Source organism: Phragmites australis, chromosome 6 (assembly GCF_958298935.1).
Source record: "Phragmites australis chromosome 6, lpPhrAust1.1, whole genome shotgun sequence".
Classification (NCBI taxonomy): domain Eukaryota; kingdom Viridiplantae; phylum Streptophyta; class Magnoliopsida; order Poales; family Poaceae; genus Phragmites; species Phragmites australis.
Window position 1 is genome coordinate 36,512,300 of NC_084926.1, and position 17,006 is coordinate 36,529,305.

General features: G+C 41.4%; 1 protein-coding gene across 1 annotated transcript; it reads right to left on the reverse strand.

Annotated features, from left to right (window-relative positions):
• Nucleotides 1-8,531: 8,531 nt before the first annotated feature.
• On the reverse strand, nt 8,532-11,885 carry LOC133922340 (GDSL esterase/lipase At5g45910-like). The gene is made up of 5 exons (XM_062367633.1): nt 11,305-11,885; nt 10,997-11,212; nt 10,734-10,882; nt 10,370-10,643; nt 8,532-8,987 (listed from the first exon to the last, which is right to left on the reverse strand). Exons 1-5 carry the CDS (start codon nt 11,561-11,563, stop codon nt 8,752-8,754), a joined length of 1,134 nt encoding a protein of 377 aa, XP_062223617.1. The 5' UTR covers nt 11,564-11,885; the 3' UTR covers nt 8,532-8,751.
• Nucleotides 11,886-17,006: the final 5,121 nt, after the last annotated feature.

Genomic DNA, 17,006 nt, shown 5'->3' on the forward strand with positions numbered 1-17,006 from the left:
TATGAGTACTTATCGTATTTCTGTTGGCGATATTGCTGTTGCAATACCCAGAAGGATAGATGAAAAGTGCATAAAGTTTTCTCAATCATATCTTCATCTGAAACTATGTGATCACAGGATCTCAATGTAGAACAGATCTTGTGAACTTGAGAGTTTTAGTCTACCACAGAGTTAAAGTCCTGAAAATGAATGATAAGCCATTCACGTTGAGCTTTGGGTAAGATAACAATTTTTTGTTGATCATAACACTCTTGAGAGAGTTCTAAAGAGCGAGTGGATCATCCTCCATTAAATACTCATATTTGAGATCTGGATGGAGGTGATGCCATAAAAAAAAATGTAAAGTTGCATATTTGGAACGCTCAAGAATATATTCAGCATTCTCTGGTGGTGGAGTTATGGTGGCAATGTATTTCCATGCAGTCAAATGCATTTTAACGTTTTGAGCCCAGGTTAAATAATTACTACCATCCAAAGCAAGTTCTGAAAATTCTTTTTTAAAATGCCAGCTATGTCCGGCATGAAATGACATGCATTAATTTACTAATAGAGTAAATTAATGGAAAATGTTGCAATTGATTAAAAATGCTAATCAAAATATGTCAGTAATGACAAAGGATTTAGACCTTCAATATAGAGCATGTGATAAATCGTTGCTAATATGCTGGACACTATCCCTGATGGAATAGGTGAAACTACAATCACAACCAACATATAGACTTTGTACTAAAAATGTGGAACAAGAGCGATGAAGGTAGTCACCAATATGATATAGACCTCGCGGTATTGGGCAAGATGACTCACTGCTATTGATATGGACTCCGTCCAATTGAGGTGGACGACACTAAAGTTGCAGCCAATGTCACAGTCTCCAATACCTTGTGCCATGCCAACATTATAAAAATCAATTTATATGTATTTTTAGTAATTTTCTATGAATTATTTAAGCAGGTGATCAAATAAATAATAACAAAAAATATTATTCCAATTAAAAATGTGCAATAAAAGATTGCATTGAATAAATAATAATGTGTAAAAACTGCAATATATTGATCATATTACCGAGGTAATATAATTACAATACAGTAATACACAAAATCCCGCAAATATTCAAAGTCTGAAGGACTAAAGTGCATGGATCACCATATAATTGATAGTATATGTTAAAGCAACACATAATCTTGATAAAACCCGAGGGGTTTTTGGTAAATGTACGATGGCTTAATATGAATTGACCCAGATGGGCTGTTTTTTGGCCTGTTAGTCGAGCCAACCCAGCCTACCACGGTGCGGCCCAGCGCAGCCCAATCGACCCAGGCGGCAGCGCCTTTATAAAGGGGTGGGGAAGGAGGGGCCATCTTGGCCTGTTAGCCGAGCCAGCCCAGTCAGCCATGGAGTGCCCCAATTGGCTCGTGTGGAAGCATTATAAGTGGCAAAGGGGGACCGCTAGGGTTAAGGTTCCTAGCCCTACCCTCTCACTCTTGTGCTCGTTGCACTAGTGGTGCGGCCGAAGCAAGAGGACCTCAGTTGCCTGACTTGGGAAGGGCTCGGCTGGAACAAGCCAGTCGAGGCTAGCCGTGAGGGCTGACATGGACCGATGATGGTTCTGGAGGAGGCCGCCAATAGCTGCTACTGCCAGGTCTAGCCGGCCACTACCTTATGGAGGCGGCGCTAGTGCCAGATCTGGTTTGGTTGACCACCATATTTGGCGGTGTGGTTAGCCACTTGAGGGTGGACGCCGATGGTGGTCAAAGTAGCACCGCGAGAGGGAGAAGGAGTGTTGTCGTTAAAGCGAAGGACTAATGGCGTCAATGTCCCGAGCATGGTCTGGCAGCCACCACCGAGGAGAGTGCGAGGCGGCGGTTGTGACGCATCGAAGGCGACACCGCCTAGCCGGTCTCGGCAACATCGCTGTTAGTGGGTCCGAGCTGGCAACGGTGAAGGAGAAGACTTTGGGGACTGAACGAAGGTTGGTCTCCAATTGTGGATGGGGAGCACCTAGAGCTGCCAGTGTCACTATGGTGGCGGTATCTAGTTCGGATGTGGCGGGCTTGCCATCTCCAGGCTATAGTGGTTGTTGTAGCAAAAATGACCCTATTAGGTTATGATTGTGATTTTGGTGATTAATGACAATATAGTCAATAAGACTAATATGTTTGTCAAGAATATATTTTAGTAGGGCTCATGGATGTAATACATTAAGAAGTCACCGTAACCGAGACAAAGTTTGATTGAATTAGAGAAGTCCAAGGAAAAATGACTACACCGGAAGGTCCGGCGCAGAGGAGTTGTGAGCGCCGTAGTGTTTTCTTGCCGGGTGTTTTTACACTCTGGATGATCTGACGATGTGGAGATATGAACGGTGGAGCATTTCTGAAAAGCCCGACGATGGTACACGCTGGAAGGTCCGGTGATTGAAGAGTTAACGCCGGAGTATACATCGGAGCAATTGTTACAGAGATGATTACAATAGTGGGAAGATTGAAGGACTACACGTCGGAAGGTCCGGCGATTGAAGTGTGCACGTCGGAGTATACATCGGAGCATTTGTTACAAAGAAGATGTCAAAGTCCGGTTTGGTATAGTTTAACACGCCGGATGGTCCAACGATGAAGCAAAGCAATGCTGGAGTATTTTGCACTGAGGAAGGTGCGGGATGGCTCAGTTGAACACGCCTTAAGGTCCGATGATGGAGCTGGTGAACACGTCGGAACATTCGATGTTCACATTGGTTTTCAGTGGAGTTCCAACGGCTAGTTTTTGGAAGGTGTACATGCCAGATGTTCCGGTGAGTACAATTTGTCTACACCAGAACATCCAGCGTATACAAAGAATTTGAGCTGTTGGGGCAATGGCTAGTCCACGGGGTTGATGCTCTAAATACCCCTACACTCAGTCATTTGAAGGTGCTGGAGTACGGAGAAGCCTATACCTTCTCTCCACATCGCCTTGGTGGCTTAGTTGCTCATCATGATTGAGGTATTACCTTGGTGGCTTGGTAGCTTAAGAGCCATGATCAGAAGAGTCTTGGTAACTGGGAGTATATCCTTTGTGAAGCTCGAACGTGGATTAGGGGTGACTTGTGTGTCACTGATACCACATGATCAAAATCCCTTGTGCCGAGTTTGCTCTCTCTACCTTATTTATGTTTCCGTATTTACATATTTGCAATTTACCTTTCTAGAATAGGTTGTAAACCTTTTGAACGGTAGGTAGATACATTAGATAAATCTAGAGCATATTTAGATAGAAATTAATATAAGTTTATCTTGTGAAGTTTTTAGAACCATTAGTTTGTAAGTGTTCTAATTCATTCTCCCTCTTAGGATGTCACCGTTACTCATAGTTGCCCGAAAGAGTGCCGCCGCCATCTAGGGCATGTGGAAGTGTTGACTGTGATGATGGCGAGGAACACGACGCAGAGGACAGAAGATAGCACCGGCGGGGAAAGCGATAGGGAGTACCAAAAGAACCGCGATGGTGATCGTTATGGGGATTGAAGGTACATCTGAATCCATCCTTGTGTTCTTGGCCTTTCTCTGTTGCCTCTATGTTCCTGGTCTTTCTCTGTTGCCTCTACGTTCCTGACCTTCTTCTCAGAATGGAAGGCAAATGTGCTAATAACGCATTGAATGACGAAAGTAATTGAGACAATAGAACTTGATAGAGTAGTGAATTCTTGTATTCATTCCATTAATTGATGGGTGATTATATACATAACGAAGAGGTCCTGTTGGGGAGACGCTCTCTCCCCCAACAGATACTAATATACAACCGTGGCAGTCAGGGGTGGATCCCTACCTGCATGTAACTCCTTTAGGGAGAGAAGGTGATGTAGAAGAAGAAGGAAGAAGAATAAGAGGAAAAAGAGCAAAAGGAGAAGAACAAAGAAGATGGATAAAAGAGATCTCCGCTAGCTCAGCCCCTGGCAGTCGTTGATCAATTCTCAACATACATAACATGTGGGGGGTTCCTCGATCCAAGTCAAAACATTAGATCTAGTTGCAGCACGGATCTCTAGGCGCCTGCCTGCTGCTTCGTGCCGTCCTTCGATCGGTGTGAAGTAGCCGTTGAATGATAACAGCGTATGTACATACAGATACAGTCGTTACACCTTCCCGAGGAGAGACGTACGTACAATACAAGCTCACAATTTTTTTCTCAACTGCTTCCCAATGCTGCTCGTGATGCTGCATTTTTGCAACTTGCAACTGGATATTACGCGTGATTCAAAGTCCCAAAAAACATGTCCGTCACAAGGTGCAATTGAACGTTTTTTTTTTAACAGTCCCAGTAAGAACCACAAACTTCACAGAGCCCAACCATGTTAAAAACTTGTTTTTTGTTTATTTTTTGAACGAAAGCATGTTAAAAGTTGTGAAGCACCAAGTTGCGGAGTGTCCCTTCTGGAATCTGGAACTAATTTTGTTCATTGTCTCTTCTTGGTCGCAATGTTGTTTGATTTTACCACGGGCTAAAAGTTAAAACGAATCTTTATTTCAGCAGTACAAAACTAGAGATGTACTGAACTGGCTCAAGTTGGCTCATTTGGTACTTCAAATTTTTTAAGCGAGTGGGAATTAGGGTTCAGAAAACCGTTGAAAACCAGTTGAAATTCGTGATATTCGATCAATTCGGTCCGCACCACATTTTGAATTTGAATTCAAAAAATTCTAAAAAATATAATAAATTCTAAAAATACTAGAGACAATTCTAAGATCTTCTATTAAAAAAATCAAAAATAATGTTGTTTGCATCATATTTCATGAAGAGGAAGTTTGAAAAAAAAGAAAAATGCTGAAATGGACCGTATGAATAGGATGATTTGGCCCATCACGTTAAAGAAAATCTTAATATACAAACACATTTTTTTTAGCGCATATCTTAAGAGGATCTTTAAAATTGTTTTCACTTTATTTAGAGTTTTATTAATTTCTCCATAATTTTTACAATGTTCATAAGTATAAAGTGAACATGTTAAGAAATAACATTGTAATTAATTTTTTTATATCTACCATTATTTTTTCTACATAAATCATAGTATAAGTAAACTAATAAAAGTGGTTTTCATTAATTTTGAAGGTGTGATGGGTTAGTTATGAATTAATCTAGTTACAGCACATTTACACAATCATGTATGTTACAATAACTATTTCATGAGTTCATGTATTTTTAAAAGACATAGGATCATGTAAGAAGACTAAAAAAATTAGTTTCATAATTTTTGGATTAGTAAAGAATTAACTATGCATTTAACTAGGTTTAGAATATATATATTTTCTCATAGAAAAAAATCAACTTTTTTACGAGTATAAATGCTTTTATCATGTTGATCATGTTACGAGGAAACCAACAAAATTTGTTTCACTTGATTTAAGCTCAGATGAATTAGTTATTAATTTTACAAGGTTGAGCTATTTTTTGGTTTTTTAACTTCACTCAAATTCAAGAAATGCATTCGGTAAATCGGAAAATTCGACCAGTTTTTGACTAATTCGTTCAAAATACGGAAAATTCGGTCGGTTTTTGGTTGAATTCGAGCGGTTACCAAATGTCGATTCAGCCGAATTTTACCTCCAATTTACATATTTGACCGAGTGAATTTGGCCGAATTCTAACCGAATTTTGAACGGTTTTTCCGCATTTCACGAATTTCAAAAATTCATTGGGAAGTGGTTTTCGACCCTAACGATTTTGTTAACCCTGGTGGGAATCACTCCAGGAACCTCGGCCATGGTTCGCGTTACCGACCGGAGGTCGGTTACCGACCTCCGGCGGTAACCGAAAAACCGCGGTAACCGCGATTACCGGTCAAAAATTCAAAAAAATTCGGAGAAAATTCATTCGGCAAATTTTAAATTTTTGCGAAAAAATCATGTTTTTGCCCTCTCGGTAACCGAGCGGTTTGGGTCGGTTACCGAGCGGTTTGGGTCGGTTACCGAGCGTTTTTCTCGCATTTTTGATTCGGTCGGTTACCGAGCGGTTTGGCTCGGTAACCGCTCGGTTTTCTCGATTTATCGAGCGGTTTTATCGAATTTCAGCGCAGTTCAACAAAAAACCTAAAAAAGGGTTCAATCTTGTAAAATCAATAACTAATTCATCCGAGCTTCAAATCAAGTGAAACAAATTTTGTTGGCTTCCTTGTAACATGATCTACATGATAAAAGTATTTATACTCATAAAAAAGTTCAAAATTTTCTGTGAGAAATTTTATTTGTTAAACCAAGGTAAATGCATAGTTTACTCTTTGCTAATCCAAAAATCATGAAACTAATTTTTTTAGTCTTCTTACATGATCCTATATCTTTTAAAAATATATGAACTCATGAATTAGTTATTGTAACATGCATGATTGTGTAAATGTGTTGCGACTAGATTAATTCATAACTGACCCATCACACCTTAAAAATTAGTGAAACCACTTTAATTAGCTTATTTATATTATGATTTACGTAGAAAAAATAATAGTAGACATGAAAAAATTAATTACAGTGATGTTTCTTAACATATTCACTTTATGCTTGTGAACTTTGTAAAAATCATAGAGAATTTAATAAAACTCTAAATAAAGTGAAATCAATTTTAAAGATTCTCTTAAAATACGTTTTATACAAGAAAAATATGTGTTTACATGTTACACTTTTCCTTAACGTGAGTTCATAATTGAGCCGCGCGCTTCAATTTTTTTCATTTTTTTCAAACTTTCTCCCTATAGAATATGATGCAAACGACATTATTTTTGAAAAACAAATTCATAGAAGTTCTTAGAATTATGTCTAGTTTTTTTAAGATTTGTTTTGAATTTTTTTGAATTTTTTTATTTTTTCGAATTTTTTGAATTCAAATTTCGGTTACTGAGCGGTTTTTGAAACCGGACCGGACCGGGAAGGTCGGTAATCGCGATTTTTGAGCGGTTACCGACGGTTTTTTAACCCTGACCTCGGCTAGTTGTTCTTGGCCTCTAGGTTGTTGCAACTTCATTTTCACCATTGTAAGAACGAATTTTTTTTTGTTTGTTTCAGATGGACCAATGCAATTCAAACTGGCTGTACTTGCTTCACGAGTACCCAAAAAAATTCTTTACAACTCACAGTTTAAAACGAGTTGATATGGATCACATGGAAAAAGAATAGGGCTCATGGGCTGCTAATTCAGTGCTAACCACATGGCAATAGCAGGAAACCATACAATAGTAAACGAATGCTAAACCAGATCAGCAGTTCATCATTGGTCCGAACTTTCAACTCCACCTGCATGCACTGTTTTCAAATTCTTCCATCCAAGTCACTGCTAATTTTAGTAGATTAATTAGATCCATGTTATTATAATTATAATTTTATCGATTCTGTTAAATGCCATTACAAATATTGAAATTGAAAACATACCATTACAAAGGGAGCAAAGTTAGAAATATGCCATTATGGACGAAAATGCCCTTGTCTCTTTCTTCTTCTCTCCCCCTTCATTTCGTCACAACCGACGGAGGCCGCCGCCGCCCAAATCCGCCCCTCGCCGCCGTAGCCAAACTCTGTGATCGGCCGCTCGCTGCAGCATCACTCCTTCGCCTCCCCTCCGAGTGATGCCCCTCACCAACTCCGGCGCCGCCGCCCCTCCACGTCTCCGATTCAGATCCACCCGGTCCACCTCCCACACCGCCACTCTGCTCCCCTCCAAATGCCTAGCCCAGCCAGAGGCTACCCGACGTGATGGCGTAGTCCTGAAGAGTGCGCGTGTGGCGTCGACGAGGCGGGCGCGGTGCCTGACAAGCGTGCCGGCAGCGTCAACGAGAAGGGCGCGGGCCCGGCCGTCCCTTGGGTAGCGGCGCAGGATCTGTCTTGGGCTGCTCTTCGTCTACCACGGTGGTGCACCTGAGCGAAGTACGGAGCTTTGTGGCCACCGGGTCCAGCCCGAGCTTCACTTCGTCTCCCAGGGCGGAGAGCAAGCATGGAGCTCTCGGGCCGCATTCACGGCATCGCATCGGGGCAGACGAGTGGAGGCCGAAGCAGAGAAAGGGTGGAGCACGCTCGCCGGAAGCTCATGGGACGCCGGAGATGCAAGAGTGGGAGTGGGGAGGAGCAGAGAAGGTCACCGAGGAGTTGGTGAGGCAGAGGCATGTCCGGAGGAGATGAGCTAGGGGAGGGAGGAGGTAGAAGACAAGGGCATTTTGGTCTAAAATTTGTGCATAATGGCATAGTTACAATTTTCATAGGAGAGCAGTGGCATGGTTTCAATTTCGACCTTTATAATGGTATTTTTCAAAATCGACAAAATTGTTATGGTATAAATCTAATTAACCTAATTTATATGGGAGATTCTTCTCCACCAACCATATATGCCATGTCCACTACAAAGATAGTTGTTGGAACTATTGCAATTGTTTACACTTGACAGCTAGAAATTTACATGTGTGTACTGTGCAGATACAATTCCACCCACAGCTCATTTCTGCACAATAATGCACACCATGTTCAGACAAAAGCTGCAGTTAAGAATCGCAAAACTGACAGATTTGTAACCAGAGAATCAGAAGCTGCTCAAAAAGACAATCTGTATCACATTTCCGGAACACAATATACATGATCATCTGTGAGTTACATTTTTCATACTTATATCACACCTTTGTACCCCACATCAACGAATTCAATCAAATGGAGATATACAAGTATGCAACATTGGAACTGTATGGAAGAACTACTTTCCCTGCTCCATTTTTTCAGTGTGCTACTTTGATACTCTCTACAACAGAATTGCTCAGGAGGACTGGATGATTGGTTGGTCCGCAAAAGGACCGTATAGCCAGCCTTTGGCGATATGGCGGTAAGCAGCCTCTGTCAAGTGAATGCCGTCCCAGCTCCAGTGGGTTGTCGGATCAGCACAGGCAGTTGCACCAGGCTCACCACATTTGGCCGTCCCATTGAAGTTGTAAGCGGCTTTCGCAGGAGTCGACGGTGCCCCACAACATGCCCTAGGTAGTTGCTTGTAAAATCCTGAATTAAAAATCATAAGTTGTTAGGTCCTTGCATAAAGTGCATTAAAATCCAAGGACTAATGCTTGAAAGAAAGGTGCCTTCCATTTTAATCGAAAACAACACATCTGCCTCCTTTTTCTCTAGCAATTGAGACATAAAAACTGTCTCTGTCAGCAAAATTATGTTGGTGAATGTATGACTAATAAAGTACTCAATGTGTTACCTGCTACAAGGCAACGATGAATGGAAATTCTACAAATCAGGTACATGTGATCTAGTGATGACATAGACATGGCCTAAGCAAATCCCATCCAACAATGCGCATAATGACAATTAACTATATAAAAAGATTTCCTAGTTCTAGAAGCTGATGGCTGTTATTCCCCTTTTACTATTCTTTTGATTAAAAAAACAAGCGTAAAGCCAAATCGAGGTCTATTGTCAGCAAGGAAAGAAAGCAACAGATAGAAACAAAAGTGATCGCCCAAAACGATGGCTTAGCTAACCAAGCAATTCCTAGATGTTTGTACTTGCCACAACAAGGACTTATTAAAATTTGTGATTCAGCTATGCCCTATGCTCAGAAAGTGGAATAGCAAAAGAAGGTTTGGTAGCAAAGTTTCATCATTTTATTAATTGTGATCGTGCATCAGCACTTTTTTTGTTATGAAATGTCTATCTTAACAACACTTGGAGAAGTAAACTTCCCTAATGAGATTCTAATACCCAAAAAAAATGATGCTACCATTCGTAGAGTATGTGTGCTTTTCTAAATTAGGTATACAAGGACATCATAGTAGCTAGTCCATGCCAAAATGAACAGGGTTGCCGTGACAATGATTTTTAACCAGGTAAGAGAACCACTGTGCTGCAAGTTCTAATACATAATTAGACTGCCTAAAGAAAAAACTTGGGCTCAGGTCTACATAGTTTACATCATAATCAAACCATCCTATTGTTAGGCCCGAATGACCCATTCTGGTGGAATCTAGTTTTCATTGAAAAGGCCTCCTCTCTCAAGTAGACAACTATTAATTGGGAAGCTCTCAATAAAGTGTACTAAAAGCAGTGGTAGCTAATAGCCCCTTTACGGACTGAGATAACAGGTTCTAAATGAGCAAGGTGTAACTTTGCTTTCAAGATACTCTGAAGATGAAGCAAGCCTGACTGATTTTGAACTCACAAATTTTGTACTATCCATTCAAATCATGATTGGTATATTCTGCAATGTGCTACTAGAAAAGAGTAAAGTCACCTCTACCAAGGTCTAAACTATCTAATTACAATATGTTATGTCTTTCAAAGAGAACAGTAGGAAATAGTTGACTCTGAGTAAACAGCTGACTCGACATCTAAGCAAAAAATAGCACATAAACAAGATCAAGAATCTAAGGACTCACCAAACTTCTCGGGCTGAAGCATGAACTGGATAACTGGTGTGTAGTAGTCGCCATATATGATCCTCACATTAGGGTGTTTAGGCCGGAGCTTCTCGAGTGCAGCCTTGAGATGTGCATTGTGCACCCAGGAGAATGTGTTGAACCGGCGGACGCACCCGCTGCGGGTGCCATATCCAGCTGCGGGCTCATCAAGCATGTTCAAGTACACCGGGAAGCATCCCGTGGGCATCACCCCAGGCACAATCAACTCCACTGCCCCCTCAGCTATCAATGCCTGCACCCCGCACGAACAATTGCAATTGGAACCACATCCCACGACAATAAACATTCAACAATATACACAACACAGGGAAGCAAGCGCTACCTCGACACCATCGGAGATGCCCTGAATGACATCCGGCATGAACTTGTAGGCCTCCGTGATGCCCTTCCCTGCAAATATGGGCGCGTTGTAGTCGTTGCCGCCGAACTCGCCGACCACGAACAGCGACTTGGCAAAGAACTCCTTGCATTCTACAAAAGGAAAAGCATCAATCGAACCACGATTCACAAGCAATCTCCCAATTTCTCCATCTCGCATCACCACTGGCATAGGTAAGCTACAAAAAGTGGGATTTTTACACTGACCCTGGGTGGAGTTGCAGAAGAAGGGCTTGAGATCGCGGAACCATTGGATTTGGGTCATGAGCGCACCGGAGTTCCAGATGACGGCGCCGAGCCCCTTGGCCTCGAAGTAGGGCGTGTCGAGCGCCGTGGCGCCGGTGATGGCGAAGTTGGCCCCGTGTGCGAAGCTGGCGTTCTTGGCCTTGGACGGCGGCAGCAGCGGCAGCCCGAACTCTTGCGCTGCGGACCAAATGCAAGAACCCATATCAGCAACAGAGCGCACCAAATCTGGGGCTGGGAGGAAGCCAAGAGAAGAAAGCAAGGCACCGTACCGAGGTGGTCGATGACGAGGCGGCCGTCGGAGCAGCGGCCGGTGGCTCTGCCGAAATAGGTCTGGCCGTAGGGCAGGCGCGCGGTGACGAGGATGTCCGGGGTGCCGTTCTGGATGAGGTTGCCGGCGTCGGCCAGAGAGTCCCCAAAGTTGAACAACGCGTGGTACCTCCCCTTCACCGCCGCCTCCGCCGCATCAGCGCCGCCGGCAGCCGCCGCAAGAACAACAAGAACCGCGAGCATCGCGCCCCTTGCTCCCATCACCGCCCGTTCCCTAGTTTCCTAAGCTTCTTGGATCCCCGAAAGAACAGAACAGAATGGGCAAGAAGGAGGAGGAAGGGGCGAGGAGGGAGAGGGGTGGGAGTTAAGTAGCCGTCGGCGGTCGGGTGGGGGGTTCTTGTAGTTGTAGGAGAGGAAAAGGTTGGTGGTAGTGCGGCGCTTTCTTGGCTCGGCTTCCCTTCCTGCTGCTGCTGCTGCTGCTGCTGCTGCGTGTGTGGTGGCGTGGTTCACTCGGTGTTTGGCCATTAATTTAGTTAGGCGTGGTTGAGTCATTGCGGAGGTGGGGGGAAATGGAAGAAACGAGGAAGAAGATCGTCGGTCGATTGAACACCGAAACGTGACCAGGACACCTGGTTGGGTGGTTCCATGAGGAGAAGTCGTGTACACGGTTTGACTCTGAGCGTTTTCCGGCTCCCAGTCCATTTTTCGGCCTAAATTTATTTGACTTTGAGTCTTTGAGCTTCAACCTAACAAAAAAACATGATTACTAGGCTATGTTTTTTTTTCTTTACTAGGTCTACTTAGCAACCACGTCGAATCCTACTTAATAAAAATCAAACATGAATTCAGGCCTAGTAAAAAAAACTGAAAAACATTTAAATACATGATGGTGCCCAAACAAGATTTGGAAAAGATACATGATCGGTAGTACTCCACTTAGAGAACAGTGTCAATCGTTGTTTAATATTGTATCTTTCCACATACCCATCATAGGAGATAAGCTTACCGCATAGCATAGCCTAATGACTAAGCTGGTTAATATACATTATCTCAAGGAAGGGATATTTGTTATAGAATCTACATGCGAACAGACATTTTTTAGTCCAATCTATGTATCAATATATGGCTAACAAAGGAATATCCTTTTCAAGAAATTTTTGTGGCAATTAAAGATATCATTGAAGATAAAGATTTTTCTTTGATATGTGAGGAGAGGAGTTATCTTAACCAAAGACAATTTAGTAAAATGCAATTGGAACAGGAACCTTAAATATTGCTTTTGTAATGATAATGAAAGCATAGAACATTTATTCTTTGGTTGTCATCTCGCTAAATTAGTATGGCGGATTTTTAAAATTGCTCTTGATATAAACATACCTAGGAACATATCATATATGATGGGTGATTGGCTTAAGGGTATTAAAAAACATAAAAAGAAAGTATTTATTGGTGTAGTTGTCTTATGTTGAGCTATATGATTATGCTACAATGATATCGCCTTTGACAAACATATAAACATTTCTTCCATATAAACATATAAACTTTTCAAGAGAACTTATTAGCATATTGGACACTATTGCAGAAAGAGAAAGAGAGGGAGGATGTGCGCAAGGTGTGTCATACAATAGAGGTCACTGCAATGAAAGTCTTCGCTAAGAATGTGTGACGATTTAATATCAGACTATGTGGTGCATGATATTTTAGATATCATGTAGTTTGTTTATTTATTTTTCTATTCAACATCCCCACTTACCATAATAATGATAGAATAATGAAATAGACTGTGTGCAACACATGATTCAGAGGCTGGAAACCTTTTCACATTTTTTTTTAAAAGCAAGCCAATACTCACCCGTGATGGCGGCGGCGAAGCTGAGGTTAACATTAGTGTTTAATGGTCCGGAAAAATGTGAGGTGGAGAAGGAGAAGGAGGAGACCCTGCAGCAGCAGGTTGGTCAGAGAGCATGCAATGCCATCATAGATAACTGGATAGGGGCGGGCCGGCACAGAGGAGGCAACAAAGGAGCAGAAGTGTGGTGATAGTGTTCAGGGCAATCACAACATCGGTGGCAGCATACTCAAGATGAGTCAAAAAAGTCCCCAAGTGCCCTCTCTATTATTCTTACAACCTATCCGATCCATCTTTTTCTGGGCAAATAAGTTAATAACCAGATATAATTATAATTTTAACTGAAGACAAACTTGGCACAAACAGTCTTTGCGCTCATCAGGTGATATCAGATAGTTTTGGTTGATACTCAGTTGTCGAGTTTAGTTGCATTGTATTTGGCCAACACATTTTTGTTGTTTAAAAATATCTAGTTTAAGGTGACTTAAAATTTGCAAATCTTTACGTTACCTATCCTAAACCGTTGGATCTAACAGCCCAAATCAACCTCCTACCCTTATCCTAAACCTAACCTCTCTTCTGGTTTTGCAAGATTTAAGTCACCTTAAAACTTGCAGAACTGTTAAAAAAAACTAAATTACTAAAGTAAGGGCACAAATAAACGTTACTTGCCATTTTCCACTACAAAATCACACTGTTACAATGTTACATTGAATCCTAAAACCTGCCCTAGAAATAGATGGTGGTCAAATTTAATCATACTCAGTACCAACTGAAAAAAAAAAGATACAATGTGCACCAACCAAAAGAAAAAAATGTTTCCTTTTGAAACAAAGAGAACAAAGCTGGAACAGCGACAGTTCATTGAAAAGAATTAAAACACAACACTGCGAGTCAAGAACAAGTGTTTTCTTTCTTTTTTTGCAAAGAGTCAAGAGCAAGTTTTATCGGTTGAAATTTTTATGTGAAGCAATTCTTTCGCAGCTACCATCCCACAACATGGGCCACCGAGTCAGCTGCATCGCAAAACCGATTCATGGGCTGGTTTAATTAGTCGCCATGTTTAATTAGTCCCTCTCCTTAAATATCATTTCTTCTAATCTGAGCATCAATTCCAATTCATGGGCTGGTTGGTGAGGGGTCAGCAGCCAGCACCAAACCCTTCCAAAGGGACGCGACCGATCGAGTTGGCGCAACCGTAAAAAAAAAAAAGAATTGGCAGCTTGGTTCCCTCTCCAAACATTGTTGTCAAGTCGCTGCGAAACGCACGTCTAGCTCTTGTAATGGTGCTGCCATGTGCAGCTCGTTCTTTGTTGCTGTAAAATAAAGCTAGTGCAAAACCTAATCTGATAGCGGCTGCGTGGCCAAATGATTGATGCATGCATGAAGCAGATGGCCTGTTTGAGAGGATAGACGTGGAAGAAATTTGGCAGATTATGAGAGACCTTGGTGGCAAGCTTTTGGGAGAACCAGCAGTTTGGTGTGTGGTAATGGTAACCGGTTATATATGTGTAAGTCATTTTAGGATTTGGCAAATTTTACTAGAGAGCACACGATGCTGGACACTAAAATCTTCTATCTTTAGGACACTGCCAAAAGGTAATTATTTGCCAAGAGACATCACAGTGGTTATTTGCAAGGAGACACTAGAATTAAAAAAAATGAAAGGATATGAAAGGAAAGGTGAAGAGAGAGGGGCCTGATGTGTGGGCCCAGCAGGTCAAAAGTGTATTGGGGTATTTTAGATTCTCTCCTAATCAGCAAAATATTACTTCATCAAATCCGAAATAATTGTCATTTTGGACATCGATACGGTCACTAAAATCCAACTTTAATTACTACTTTTTATTGTAATATATTGATAAAACATAGCAAATGTATGCTATTATGAAATTATTTTTTAGAAAAATCTACCAGTGTTATTTTTAAGTATCCATACTCAATACATCAAAAGTAATTTGTGACTAAAGTTTAAAATAGTTTATTACAACAACCGAAAATGACATTTATTTTAGACTAGATAGAGTATATTTTAATGAATACGGTGTCTTCCAGCAAATAGCCATTTTTCGAGAGTGTCTTCCCTAAAGATAAAAGATTTTAGTGTCCATCAGCAAAAATAAACGAAGTCAGAGTGCCGTCTAGCAAAATTTGCCTTAGGATTTTTGTTGGTCAGAGGGAGTATTAACACCTGTTGAAAACAAAGATTCTACCGGATTAATTGCTAATGAGTAAAAAGTGGGTTAACTCTATTATCCTTGCAGATTGGCCAATTGGGTACAGTACCATTTACATAGGAATGCATGCGAGGCCTACGCATAATCTTGGTCCTACATTAGCTTGCACATTTCGTTTCGCATCATAAAATGCAGCCCGTAACAGCTCACAAGAAGTTTCCCTTCCTCCGAGTAACCCAACGCATCTGACGTGCCGGCATCTCAATAATGTAACACCACGTTCCTTGAAAAGAAAACGTAACAGCACGTTGATTTGCGTTTTGTTCCTACGCTGCGTGTAAGCTACCGGTCCGGACTTCACAGGAAACAGGAATTAATCCACGAGTACCATCATGTGTCGTGCATCGTGTACTTGATTGGTTATTTAGCATTTTGTAGTGCTCGTGCGGCAGCTCATGTTCCACTATTTTGTCGGGAGGTGAAACTAGGGTGCTTTTGAGGACCACTTCACCGGATCATAGGCCCGGTTTGTTTTAGTTAATTGTTGGCTTTTGTTTTTCAAAAACTAAAAGATAACATAAATAGATTGATTTATTATTGATTTTTGAAAAACTAATTTCTGATGAAATAAATTAAACCTGATAAATTGTCTGAGTGTAGCTTTATTAGTTTTTGATGTGCTGAGAATCTAATTTTTTTTTATAAAAATCAATAACCAAAAGTCATAAGCAGCTTTCAGAAAAACTACTTTTCAAAAAAGCTATAAATTTCAACTATACCCAAACAAGGACATAGTCCTGTGGACTGGCTTATCAGACCTCTTCGAAGCAACCACACCAATTGGTTGCATGTTTGCAGCTGCAGCCCAGCCTTTACGTATGTTCATCACACCAAGCAGTTCCTGCCCCACGCCTCCGGCAAGCAGGCACCTCGGCGCCTGCATGGATCAATTGGTCGTTCGAAAGCCGAGGGGCAGACAAAACGTCACAGCAGCGCAACAGCATTTTACCTCGTCTCAAATTGACCAAATTCAATGATGCAAACGAACCATGAACATAGATGCTCCCTGCTGCCCATTCAATAAGTTGAACCACCTTTTGCACAGCACAATCGTTTCCATGTAAACACTCTATCACCCCAGAATAGACCGGGCCAACAGTGGCCATGATGATTAGATCCACGGCATCAGTAAATTTTATCCAAATCAAGGCTAATAATTTACAACAATGTCAGTAAAACACAGTTGACGCTGGACGGTAATAGCCAGAGCATTACCTGGTATTCCAGAGAAGATGCAGGGCTAAAAGGTAAATGGGGGTTATATGACTTGTCAATGTTCAGTTCAAAAAAGAAAAAAATGACTTGTCAATCCATACAGCAATCACCTTCCTACATACTGCAATCATCGCAGCTAAACATAATGCTCAAGCTGCAGCTAATGTACAGGCTACTGAGCCAAAGGGCTCCTACAGATAAATAAAACAGTGTACAAAGAGAAAAAGTGTCAGCAAGCACGTCTTATTAGGCGATACACCCCAGAACCTAGAAATTGCTGCCGTCAGCCGGGTAATACAGAGGATTTTCTTAAGCCAGAGAAGGTAAAACATGTTTTTTTACTGATGCATTGTCATGTCAAATACAATTAGTCGGTTATTGTCTACTCAACAAACTTCTGAAC